General features: G+C 36.8%; 1 protein-coding gene across 1 annotated transcript in view; it reads left to right on the top strand.

Annotated features, from left to right (window-relative positions):
* TMEM232 (transmembrane protein 232) overlaps positions 1-14257 on the top strand; it is a 204075-nt gene that overhangs the window by 70623 nt on the left and 119195 nt on the right. Inside the window, exons 7-10 of the mRNA XM_069088045.1 lie at positions 1714-1871; positions 3376-3499; positions 7526-7775; positions 13361-13539. Coding sequence (XP_068944146.1) covers positions 1714-1871; positions 3376-3499; positions 7526-7775; positions 13361-13539 — 711 coding nt within the window. The remainder of the gene's footprint in view (positions 1-1713; positions 1872-3375; positions 3500-7525; positions 7776-13360; positions 13540-14257) is intronic.

Here is a 14257-nt window from a genome sequence, read left to right as displayed (position 1 = left end):
TCATGTCACCCCTCAGTCACTTGACCCCTGGGCTTTTTGCCACAGTAGGACTCTGCCACCAGACAGGGGAGCTTTTGTCCCAAATGCTGGCATTTTCTCAGCTGCCAGAGGTATTAGATGGGTGCCCTCTCCAAGGCCTCCACACCCTCTGGCAAGCTGGACACACACCCCAGGACTCCACCATAGACTGCAATCCAGATCCAAGCAGGTTAAAGCAAGAGTGATTACCCCTCAGACTGGTCTCTTGGTCCCCCTACAATCTGCAGGCCAGGATCTGAAGCTGCCACATGGCACTGGCTGGCTGTGCCAGCAGCTCAGCGGCTTCTCGCCTTGGGGGCAAAAGCCCACGTACTCCCTCTTACTGGGTCCCAAGTCCAGACTACACTGACTTCTCACTTTGTCCTTCACATCTGTGTGTTGATAATTCTGGAAATGGCCACAGCTGCTGCTGATCTGGAGTCCCTCCTGCTGGTGGCTGGTCACACCTATCCTGGGGCTAAAACCTCTAGCTCACTGTGGGCCTGGGCTCGGCTCCCAGAGCGCTGTGCTGGCCGATTCCTGCCGGCCTGCTGGGCTGTCCTCAGTGGGAGGTTAGCTTCTCTGTGTCATTTTGTGGGTTCTGCAGCTCCAAAGTTTGTTTAGAGTCCTCTTTTTACATGGATTGGGAAGGGTGGAAGCCAGAGCAGTGCGGAGGTCATGCTTCTACTCCTCCATCTTGGCTCTGCCCCCTGCCTTTCAATCAAGGCAATTTTTTTGATGATCAGTTCTAAAAATAATTTTAAAAAAATGAATGTAATTCTCAGAATACTTAATTCTTCACAGAACTTCAACGATGATTGTTAATATATTATTAACGGCAGCTGGTGGCTCAGCACTGAGCCTAGTGTCAAGAAGACCTGAAATCAGTTTGGTCCCAGACACTTACTAGCTATAGGACCCTGAACAAGTCACTTAAACCTCTTTTTGCCCTGTTTCCTCAACTACAAAATGGGGGTAATAAAAGCATCTACCCACCAGAGTACTTTTGAGGATCAAATGAGATAATATTTGCAAAAACTACTTAGCACAGTGCCTGGACCATAGTAGGTGCTATGTAAATGATTATTCCCTTCCCCCAGTGTTAAATAATCAGACCAGAAAATGCTACAGTCAACCAATCAAAAAAGTATTTACTAATTATTTACTGTGTTCCAGTCCCTCTGCTAAATGCCAGGATAATAGAAAAGTAAAAATAGTCCTTACTCTGAAAGAGTTCACATTATAATGAGGTAAACAGCATCTAAATGACCAGATACATTCAAAATGTATACAGATCTCAAAGAAATAGTAGTAATTCAATTTTTCTTGGCTGGATTAAAGGGTGCTTAGAATACACTATATGAGAGGAACCAGCATATCAAAACAGCCTTTTTGTGTATGAAATAGAAATGTAAATCTGTAAGAGCAGCTGTACGTGTTGAGTTCCCCTTTCCTTCCTCAATTTGCATGCCATTAAGCACTAAGCACCACTGAGACCCTCAAAGTCCAGCTTTGTACAGATACATCCTGGGGGTCCTTTCCAGGACGTGAGGACTTATCTATAATATTTACTTAAGATAATGTTGATAGAGCATAAATAACTTGACAGTGAAAACTGAGTAGAACTAGAAAATTAATGCTGATTTTAGTTTAAAGAATTTTTGAACATATTCTTTTCATATCTCTATATCACAGAGAGACAAATCTAAGCCTTATTCAAAAAGACAGGAAGTGAGTCACCTTCTTTGGCACTGCATTGTTGTTTGGTCTTGTGTACAGAACCACAGGTCTCAGTTAAATGAAGTACTTGAACATCTACTCATGCATAAAGAGCAGCTTCAGAAAAAATTTGGGTAAGCCTTCTCTTTTAAACCCAGTGGAACACATGGAGGAACTTTTATGCTTAAATAGTAAACAACCTTTTTATTTAAATGTTAATCACACCTTAACTGGCTATGAAAATAATTTATAGTCACAGTGTGAAAACCAGAGGTCCTTTCTATACTTTTCTTTACTTCATTTTCTCAGTAAATTGTTTTTAGCTTTTTTTTTTTGCAAGAACTGCATGACACACATTGCAGTTGCTCTTAACTAAAATTCGTTATTGATAAGATCTCAATTCCAGCATTGAAAACCTTCTTAACTGTCCGTGTAGTAAATATGGGCCATGGAATATCATATGCCATTTTTCACAGTAGTATATTTTTAAAGAGGTTTTGTGAAGCATAAGAAAAAAGAATCTTGAATGGTGAATATTATTTCCTTTCTGAAATATGGTTTTGAAAACTCATATTAATTTGCATACTCAATAGGAAAAGAAAGCTTTAAATCAAACACAGAAGACCACCTGAGGTCAACTGAGGAGGAAAAATGAAAATGGAACAATTGGAAGGAAAATGGCCATAGATGATCACTCATAGAGCAATCTTTGTGTATAAATGGTAAAAAAAAAAAAAAGATGCTCTTCCCTAAAGAGAATCACACTCTTTTTTGTTGCCAGGATGAACAGCAATAATCTATGCCCTTACGGCAGGAAGCAGGCTGAATTCTATAAAAAATATTTTTTTTGGTAGGGGGGTAGGTGAGGCAATTAGGGTTAAGTAACTTGCCCAAAGTCACACAGCTAGTGTTAAGTGTCTGAGATTGCATTTGAACTCAGGTCCTCCTGACTCCAGGTCTGGTGCTGTATTCACTGTGCCATTTAGCCACCCCTATGACTTCTTTTAATTGATTTTCCCCCTTATTGTCAGTTGATTTTAAGCCTCTAGGAGATATGTCATACATCTCTGAGGCCAGACTTTCAAGTCACTCAGAACTGGAACATTCAAGTTACAATTTGAATGGAATTAGGTAACACACCTAATTTTTTTGTTTTTGTTTTTGTTTTTTTTTTTTTTTGAGTGATTTGTCATTTCCTTCTCCAGATGTGGGAAACTGAGGCAAACAAAGCTAAGTGACTTGCCTAGGATTACATAGCTAGTAAGTAGCTGACACTGTCATTCTTCTGATGGTTTCTTTACTGGTAAAATGAAGAGGTTGGACTATGTAATTGTTCAGGGACTTTTTTAACTCTAAATTTTGTGATCATTCTTCATTGTGGATATAATAACGTGATCAGTTTTTCACCTTATAGAGCTTTTGTAAATTCATATGCCATACTTCATAAAATGTCTATAAAAATTTTATACTTTCAAGTAGATCTTCAACTGGTATCAACAAAAGCAAACATGTATAGATTCTATAAGGCATCCAGCAAACAGGAACTACTAGTCATGTTTAGCTAATTGTTTTCATTTTTTCATGGATTGACATTTTATTTTTCATAGAATTTTGTGGTTTTGATCCTTAATTATTTAGGTTGGATTCAGTTCTTGGTTTGTTTATCCTTGGAGATGCTGCAAAATTAAACATGTCCTGCTTGAAGGCTTTAATGAATCTTGGAAAATATTTTATGTCAAGCTGTATGTCTCCTCAGAAGCAGGTAACAGCTAACTTAAATGTTAAAGGAAATTGTGTTTGATGAAAGCAAAAATTAAATTGGACAGCAGAAACATTTCTTTTGTTATTTATTTAAAATGAAATGTGTTCATCTCAGCATTTTGAATTAGAATCTAGAATAAGCAGATTTTTTTCATAGAAGACTAGATATTTAATACATTTTAGTTCCTCTCTAAACCCGCTGTGGCACTGCCTCCTCAGAGTTATAGGGGACTCTGAGTGATTGGGGGGGGGGGGTTCCTACTATCAGAGTTCCTGTCAGTGTGCTCTATCCATGAATATTAGTTGGTTTCTCTTAATCAGTCATATATAATTAGCTTTAAGAAGTAAATATTAGCTACAGATGATGCAACCTGAATCACATTCCCCACCCCCACCCTCAGCCTGGGTCATACTTTCCCATAAGTATAGGGGGAAGTGGGCTCAAACTTAAAAGAACACAAATGATAAAGAGGTAACTCATGGTTGCTGTGAGTCCTTTGGAAGGAACTCTCAAGAATTTCCCTAATGTTAGGGTTGTTGAATTACATAGCCTTGGGGTCAAATATTACTTTTCTAGGCCCCTGAGCTAAGAATGATTTTTAACATTTGAAAACAAAATTAACTTTGTAATAGAATGGATTTGGGTTCAGCTCACTTCAGTCTGCATAAATTCATTTAGTTCTTTCCAGGTTTTTCTGAAAAAATCCTCTGGTCAAAACACACAAAAAGTGTGTTTTTTGTGTTATTGCAAAGGCCATTCAATTCATCATCAGTGCATGGGGTGTGTACTCTCTTGCAGACAACACTAAATCCAGCAGGTCAAAAAGACAAACAACTCTCTTTGCATCCAAATAGCATCCGTGAGTGAAACAAGGCTGGCAAAGGAAGGCTAGCTTACTAAAGTCAGAGCAGAATAAACTGGAGTGGTCACAGTGAAGGGGAACACTGTGAAGCTGGCATAGGTTTTGCAATCAAAACCAAATAGCCAACTGATTCATGTGCCTACCAAAAGGAGTAAAAGACAGGTTCGTGACAATGTGATTGTCACTTGCAGGAAACTTCCGTGCTACCACCATAATGAATCCTGATGAAGTCAAAGAAAAAATTTTATAAAGGTCTGGCAACTTTTATCATCTAAATATGAAAGAGGACAAGCTTATAATTTTTGGTGAGTTTAATAAAACAGTAGACACAGGGTAACAAACATGACAGCGAGTCCTTGGAAACAGCAATAGTAATGGTCACTAACTACCAAAGATTTGTGCTTCTATCACCAGTACTGTCTTACATTTACCTAAAAGAAATAAAATTTCATGGATGGGCCCTTGCAGTAAACATTGACATTTAATAGACTATGTCATTACAAGTTGAAGAGATAGACAGGATGTGAGAGTGATGAAGGCAATGTGTTGTACAGAGTGCTGGACTGATCATCGTCTCCAAGCTAAATATTCACATTCAACAAAAACAGCAACCCGAAAGTAACACAACTACCAGAATACTTAATACAGATTAGAGTGCTTCTCCAAGTGAGAATAGTTCATTGCTAACTTGGAGGGAAAGCTGAGTCAAGATATAGTTGGCAACAGTAGAGAAGAAAAGGAGAGGGCAGCTTTCATAGATTTGTTGTATGGTACTGCATTTACTTATGTGGGCCAGAACACTTGCAAAAATAAAGATTAGTATGACAAAAATGATTAGGAAACCCAGAAGCTGCTAAAAGAAAAACAAGAACCCAAAAGGATTTACCAGAAGTATTGTTAATCTGTCTCTGAGCAGGCAATATTTAACTCCATCAGAAAGCAGAATGTAAGTGAAGCTCAGAGAGATGTAGGATTCTTGGTTCAGTAAGAAGGCAGATAAAATTCAGTTTTACACTGATATTAGCAATCCACATTGATGCCCTGAAGGCAATTTATGGGCCAAAGACCTATGGTGCTTCTTAGCTACTCAGTGCTGATAGAGTCACATTGATCAGTGATAAGGACATGATCCTAGAGAGATGGGCTGAGCATTCCATAGTGTTCTCACCAAACCCTCATCAATCAGTGCTAAAGCCATTATCTGTTTACCTCAGGTTGAAGTCAGTCTCTCTCTAGTCAAACTTCCAACTGAAGAAGTGGTTTTGAATGTCTTTTGGAATCACTCCTATGACAAAGCATCTGATACTCATTGTATTACAGCTGAGGTTTACAAATCAGGAAGTCCACTGCTCATATAAAAGCTGACTGAAAATTTATGGGTTATATGGCAAGAGGATGTTATCCCTCAGGAGTTAAAGGATGCCTCCATTGTCCATTTATATAAAGGAAAGGAAACTGATATTCCTGTGACAATCACAGTGGGGCAAAGCATATCTATTTCTTTGTCATTGCTGGCAAGATTCTTTCCAGAATCTTTAATAGGCTGATCCTTCACCTGGAAGATGGTCATCCATCTGAGAGCCAGCTTGGCTTCAGAAAGGGCCAAGAAATGGCTGATATGGTGTTTGCTGCCCAACAACTCCAGGAGAGATGCCAGGACCAGAACAGAGGTCTGTATACGATGTTGATAGGTCTAACCAAGAACTTTGTTACTGTCAATTATGAGGGCTTGTGGAAAATTGTGGCAAAATTTGGCTGCCTGGAGAAGTTCATCAGTATTGTATGTCATTTTTATGATGGAATGCTTGCACAGGTTCTGAATGATGGATGATGCTTTCATGCTTTCCCAGTTACCAGTGGAGTGAAGCAGAGCTGTGTGTATGCTCCCATGCTTTTTAGCATGATGTTTTCAGCAATAATGTGAAACACCTTCAGTGAGAAGGAAAATGGCATCAAGGTCAGCTACTACACTGAGGGTAGATTATTTAACTTGAAAAGGCTACAAGTCAAGATTAAAGTGAAGGGAGAGTTGGTGCGTGATCTTTGGTTCACAGATGATTGTGCACTCAATGCAGCAACCTCTGAAGCTAAGATAAAATAAAGTATGGATCAATTCTATGTTGCTTGTGCTAATTTTGGCCTAACAATTAACTCCAAGGAAATACAGGTTCTCCACCAATCAGCATGATACTACCCATGCAGAATCATTGAGTATATCAAATGGAGAAAATGTGAATGCTGTAGATAAGTTCACTTACCTTGGCAGTATAATTACCAGGGCTCTACACAGTTGTTGAGGCTAACTCATGCACTGGCAGAGCTAGCTTAGTGTTTGGGAGGCTCTGAAGGAAAGTGTGGGAGAGGTGAGGTATTAGGCAGCCTACTCAACTGAAGGTCTACAAAGCTTGTGCCGACCTCATTGTTGTATGCCTGTGAAACCTGAATTCACAACCATTCCAGGAAACGGAATTGTTTCTTCTAGAATTGTCTTAGGAAGATTCTGAAGATCATCTGGCAAAATAAAGTACCTGACACTGCTGTCCTTTTTTGAGCTAAACTGCCAAGCATTCAAATTCTCCTGCAGTGAGCTCAACTCCTATTGTCTGGCCCCATGTCCAAATACCAAACATATACTTTCCTAAAAGATTGTTTTACAAAGAACTCATACAAGGCAAGCATTCACATGAAGACCAGAAGAAATGATACAAGGATACACTCCAGATCACTCCATAGACCTTTGGAAGCAGTTGTGTGACATCAGAGACACTGGCAAAGCACTGCCCAGCATGGCATGCCCACATCGAAGAAGGTACTGTACACTGAGTGAAGCAGAATTGCAGTAGTTAAAAAGAAATGGGAGATGTGTAAATTTAAAGATATTGTCGATATTCATGTGGACTATTTGTAGTAGAGTCTTATGAGCTCATATTGATTTGATCAGCTATAGTCAGACACATTGTCCCTTGACTTCAACATCATGATGTCATTTTGGTCCTCTTCAAGAAGGGACAACCAGCCAACCAACTATCAAAGTATTGTAGTTAATTTGTAACATAAAATTACAGGATGGTTTTTAATATATACATATGTGGAATTACTTTGCTAAAATCTCAATTCTAATAAACCACAAATAAGATATCTAAGAATTTTTTTTTGCAAGTTAGGAAGAAAACAAGGATAATGACTCTTCTTGGGAGTGCATTATAGCCTACATGTATACAACCATTCTTGGAGACATTTGTCTGCATGCAACTACATCCAGTTTGCGGAAAATTGCTTTCATGGGCTTCAGTGACTGTGAAAAACTCTCAGAATATGAACCAAGGAACACAAAATCAACAGAACCTGTGGAATTAAAAGAAGCAAATTTTTTAGACCTTTTAAAGTATTGCTCTTCACAAATATCAGATAACTGTAAGTATAAGCATTTGAATATTATCAATTAGTTTAAAAGGTGCAAATTTATATGTATTTATCTGTATGTGTACATTGACATATCTAATTTAGCTTTTTAGAAACAGTTGTGGTAGATAAAATTTAATCAATATCATATTTTATTTTTCTAAAGAGAATTTGACAGAATTTTCCAAAATATTTAAAAATAAACACTTTCCAACAATGAAAATTTTAAAGTTCTTGTAGTGCAAAAGATTCAGTAATAACATCAGTCAAGATTTTTCATGATATGTTTTGCATGACTGCAGATATATAACCTATATCAAGTTGCTTGTCTTCCTAATGAAAGGGGAGAGTAGGAAGTGGAGAGGCAGAATTTTGGAATTCAAATTAAAAAAATAAATAAATGAATGTAAAAAAAAAAACCCTGTTTTTACATCTGATTGAAAAAAATATTTTAAGCCATTTTGTAAATCTAATCCTAATTCCTGAAACCAGGATTGACTCTAGACAAAATGTGAAGAAAAGGATGTTAATCACATTTAAACTCCTCTCTTCCCCTGGGTGGAGCCTAGATAGCAGAGTGAAGGCAGCAACACAACCAAATTTACCCAACATTTCCCCCCCAAAACAATTTTAATATAATACATCAAGTTGAATTTTATAGTAGCACTGTAACCAAAAGGTCAGGGTGAGACCTAGAAAGTGCATCAGGAAGAGCTAATTTAAGAATTAGTAGACTACCTGAAAGCCATTGTCAATAAAATAGCCTTGTCATCATATTTAAAGAAATTATAAAGAAAAACTACCCCAATATATTAGAACCATAGGGCAAAATAGAAATCAAAATACATGAAGTGATTGGGCTATCCAAAGAGAAAAAAAAATACGTGAAGATGTGAGGGGCAGCTAGCTAAATGGTACAATGGATAGAGTAACAGCCCTGGAGTCAGAAGGACCTGAGTTAAGATCTGGCCTCAGATACTTACTAAGCTATGTGACCTTGGGCAAGACACTTAACTCCCATTTCCTCAAAAAAAAAAAAAGAAATAAAATAAAAAGAAAAAGAAATAAAAGTAGATATGAACTGGATAACAATAGGCAGATTTATAACTAATTTAACAACCAAAGTACTCAAAGGATATTAATTTTGTAGAACATTCTCTAGTGGTATAATATAGAATCCAATTTTTTTTAACATTTTAAATTTAAAACTTTGATGAATTTATGAAGAGTGCTTATCAGCTCTCCAAGGGACACAAGCCTAGAAGACATACCTTGAATATTGTATGACAGAGTCAAGATTCCAAAGGTCTTTTCTCAATAGATTTCAGTACGTTTAAATGTACTTCAATTAATTTGTCACTATTTAATTTAAACTATAAAATCAAAATTTTTATGAGAAAGTTTAAATTTAACTGGAATAAAGGACCTTTTGTATAACTGTGACTATGTTTCCTTTTATTTAATTATGTTTTGGGTATTAATCAGGGGAGGATTGAATGAAGCTCTTTATGTAGTTTTGTCTATTAGAGGTAAGTAAGGTACTGGATCTGAAATTAAAAGGATCTGAGATCAAATCTGGATCCAGATATTTACTAGCTGACCTTGGCAAATCACTTCACCTCTGCCTGACTCAGTTCCTCAACTATAAGATGGGGATAATAGCAACTGCCTTTCAAGGTTACTGTAAGAATCAAATGTGATTACATTTTTAAAGTGCTTAGCACAGTCCCTGGCACATAGTAAGTATTTAATAAATATGTTTGTCTTTTTAGGGAGTTTTGCATGATTATTAACATATGTGCATGGAAAACAACCATTGGAGAAAAGCAGTTCATAGTACAGACTTAAACAAATTTTTGTTTTTATTTCTCTTCTATCTGACTCTTTCTCCTCTGATGATGCTTTCCCTAAATGCTGTATTTGAAAGATTCTCATCCTCCTCCCACACTGGAAAACTCACTGTTCACCAGTCCAGATCTCTGCCCTAAGAGATTCCTTGATATCTTTGTATTTGATCATTGGTAATTGTTATTACAACATAAAAAAGACAATAATATCCCATCCCTAAGTTGTGATTGATGAAATTTTTCTATATGATGAAAAATCTGTTGAGACTATAATTTGATGTTATTTTGAGTTTGTTTTCATCTATGATTTTCTCAATTGTCAGCAAACCAATAAATAGTTCACCATTTAAGGGAAAATTGTGTGCTGCCCAAAGGGAGTATAGTCTGAAAGCTGATGCAGTCTGAAAACTTGCACAGGCAAAGTTAGGGCTTTCTTGACTCAATTTTCCCATTATGCTATTTACTTTCTGAACAGGAAAATTTCTCCTCCTGTTTAAGTCTGAGCCTGGTTATAATACCCTATGATTAATGTGGAACTTTGCTGTATAATTGGCTATTAATTATGGTTCTTAACTGGAATCAAACAGAGCTAAGGAAGATTTCCCCTTTTATGGCTTATGTCAGATCAGTTCATGTCCTTGAAAGGATAGCTTTGATATTGTCATAACCATGTCCCACTTTTTCCTTTCATAGAAAGTTTTCAAAGTCAGGGCAGGTGAATAGTGTAAGTTTTGTTACTGTAATACTAAATCTATTGAATTAATAGATTAATACTAAAACATCTGATTTACTGTCACGGGATGCAGAATGAAAGATCTTACTATTTTAAATCTGAAATTGTGGTCAGCTCCATATCTTAAGCAATAAAGTAAATGAGTTCTTAGGTTTACCTTCATCTTGCTACTAGTTATTTATTCTTATATAACATTAGGTCTTTGAAGTATCTCATTTTTAGGATGATATGAGGAATACACACATATCTATAGATGATAGATAGATAGATAGATAGATAGATAGATAGATAGATAGATATCTGTGTATCTGTACTGTGTCTGTGTGTATATTGTGTATATTTTCAAAAGAGAGGGATAGGAATAAGCTGTAAAAAAAATTTCTTAATTTAATGGAGTTGTAAACTTTGAGGAAGTAAAAAACTTAGACTGTTAAATATAAATGATTAACTTCCAAATGTTTCTAATAGGAATTGCACATTTCAATTGTTTTAATAAATAGTTCTCAAGATTGAATGAAGAATTTTACATATAAAATTGTGTTAATAATTGTAAAGAAAATTGTGATTGACCTTTTTTCCTATTCTGAAATCTCTATCTGATAATATTAAGGAACAAAAGAGCTCATTTTCCAACTCAAGCCCTTGGGAATCCTTTTTAAGATTCCTCCTTCAGCCTGTTGATGACATGTTCATATCAGATACAGGTTTTGGGTAAAAATAAAAAGAGCAAATACTATGCAAAAACTGAAATTCTCTGAAGTTTCAGGTGAATTGTGGGTTCCTAATTTGGGAGTGTTCTTATTGATCTGTTGTTAATAAAATTACCTCCATAAGATCAAAATGGTTTTTTTACCACATGAACTAATTACTGGAAAGCCAATGTAACTAGATTTTGTCATGCTTTACAAAATTATACGAAGTCTTATATCACTAGCACACTTAGCAGCATCACCTACAGGATGTCTACAAGTGGCCTGGAACCTATAGATGGAGTAAGGAAATACCTCCACAGACCTGCCCTGATCCATGCACAGATGATTGAGAAACACACAGGAGGTACTTACCAGACTCCTGAAGATCATGAATGCTACCAAAAAGACTTGACATCTCCCTAAGTTATAGCTATATTGGCTTTCTTTATTTATCCTATCATAATTTTGCTTTTTTTGTTAGATCTCTTTGTGCTATTGCCTATTCTGTAAGTTTCTTGTTATTTCTCCTTGGGCTGGCATTGACTTCTGAGACTTGTACTGCCAGTTTACCAGTCATGGTTTGCCCACAGTGCTTATGCAGAGGACTATCCTGTGATCCCCAGTTGCCTTTCTTGTCAACAGTGTAAATCCTTGCAGAAGAAAACTATGATGAAGTGGGGAGGAAATAAGGGCCCTGCTATCTGAACACCTACAGCCTGACTTTATTGAACTGCCACAGTCTATGGGCTACAGATGTATTTTGGTATGCACAGACCAATTGAGCCATTGGGTAGAGACTTTTCCAGATTTTGGTGATTAGTCATACCACCCCCAACAATGTTGAACAGATGACCTGAATATATCACTCCCATGTGAAGTCTGCCATGATTGACCTCAGCCCAGCAGAAGCAACCCCTGATTAGCCTCTGGAATCAGTTAATCTGAAAAAGGACCCCAACATGAATGGTGGTCTTTGGTTACATGTTTGTTCGATGCATTTGTTGTTACCACTTAATGCATTGCTTTGTGCCCCTGGGGTTGGGATGACAGGAAATCCCAAACTTATATGCATCTGATTCAGTAAGTCAGCCATGTATTTAAATTAGACCATCTGCTATGGATATGTTCACATGCCCTTTCGTCCTTGGAGGAAAGGATACCCCTAGTGGGTCTGGAGGCAGACATCTAAGACTTATTATTATTTTGCAATCAATAAGGAAAAATTAGATATAACACCGCTGCTGTGGGCTGGAAAAATTGAGTCCTCCTCATTAAATTCTCTTTGGGAAAAGATCATTAACCTTTTGCAGTTATCACTCCCTTGAGTTTGAAACATATTGTCAAGTTGCCAGTTCTTTGTTATGAGCAAAATAGGACACAAGTTAGGAAATGGGATGGCAAATGGGATGTAATTATACCCTATCCCTGAAATGAAATTCAACCATTCAGAATGGAAAGAACCTTCTGAGAATTTTTCTTAAGCTGGGAGGCCTGGAACACGAGTGGATTTTTTAGGATAGCGCCACAGGGATTTTATTTTCTATGTAACAGAAAAGTTTATTATTGGATCCCCTCAAATTGTACAGGGCAGGCATGGGTTAAGGGAGGTGCTTGTTGGCCTCCTGCCACACTTGCCCTGCCTTCTATCACATACTTGCAAGGCAGGTACACAGCCATTTAAGTTTCTGCTACATGTTCCCCTTAAGAGGGAGAGCCTGAACACATTTTTTTTTCCTTCAGTCATGTCACCTATATATGGAACTGGACACACTTTAGTGATATTAAATAAAATAAATGAAATGTTATAAATATTTGTTGATGAAACCATAGGTTCAGTGGAACTGTGGACTTCTAGATTTTCCCCTGGCAGAGAGAGAAGGGTGAAGTACTTTTGCAGGTCAGGAGTGCTGCACCTGGGTTCTTGACAACTTCAATAACATCCCTACTTATATGGACTCCATTTGGAAAGACTAGAACAAGCTCCAGGAGGATGGGAAGGAACCTTGGCCCCCATAGGAATGGCCAACCTCTTAGCTTTTGTGTGTCCTCACAGGGATTGTATATTGCTTGTGTTGGGGGTGCCTCCCTTGGTACAAAGAACTGATTCCCAAGACAATTTCCAAATTACCAGCAGCAGGGAATAGGATGACGAAGCTGAGGACAGAGGCTCAATATAGGTCCAATTGTCTATAGATAATTATTATAGATATGCAAACTTCATAGCAGTTTCACAGTAAAGTTAATTTTATTTTCCTCATTTATATAATCTTTTAAATAACTAAGATGATACTTATGTAAGAAGTTTCTGGATTTTTTTTTAAATAGGTTGTCAAATGACCTGGATTGTTTATTATGACTTAGTATATAATCTAGTGAAAATGACCAGAGAACTCTATGGAAATGAGAGACAGGATGGACTAAGAAATTTATTGTGGAAAACCTTACAGAGAGTAAAAGATGATGAAAAGGATAAGCGGATCTTAAATGCTATAGATATAGCTGAGGTAGGTCTAAAGTCCATTAGGTTGAGTGTCATGATCATTTATTCTTAAGACCTATTTGTAAGGAATTTGGTATTTTTCACATCTTAAGATGACAATATGCAATAAATGTAATTGTAGAATTAAACATTAAAATAACATTATTGAAAAATAAGGAAAAACTATTGGATTTTTGTGAAAATCACATCAATTATAGCTTATATGTATATATTGTTTTACAATCGACTAAATTCTTTCCTCATTACAAGCAATATTATTATCTCCATTTCACAGATAATAAAATGTGCTCATACAGCTTTTGTAATTTGTTTAAGGCCATAATGTTAATAAGTGGTGAGACTAAATGTCAAGTCTGTCTTAACATGTTAATGTGCCATTGGAATATTTCTTTTTTTCTGTTTTTAATGATTTAATACTTTATTTTTCCCCAGTTACATGAAAAAACAATTTTAACATTTTCTTTGTAAAATTCTGAGCTCCAGATTCTCTCCCTTCCTCCCTCTCACTCCCACCCTCAGTGAGTGGCAAACAATTTGATGTAGTTTATAAAATTATCCCTTCCACATCATGACTTTCCTCATCATGGTTTCCATGTGTCATGGATCTGGGAATTTGGGGGGAATTTTGCTGAAGCCACAAATGGTATGCAAAAGCCAGCAAATGATACAGAAAATGTTCAGAAACCCAGAAATGAATTATATGTGTATATATATGTATATAT

The sequence above is a fragment of the Petaurus breviceps genome, unplaced genomic scaffold (genome assembly GCF_028583685.1).
Source record: "Petaurus breviceps papuanus isolate PSGF00001 unplaced genomic scaffold, PetGlider_PUasm1.0 184, whole genome shotgun sequence".
In the NCBI taxonomy this organism is placed as follows: domain Eukaryota; kingdom Metazoa; phylum Chordata; class Mammalia; order Diprotodontia; family Petauridae; genus Petaurus; species Petaurus breviceps.
This window is presented reverse-complemented; position numbering and strand designations above follow the sequence as displayed.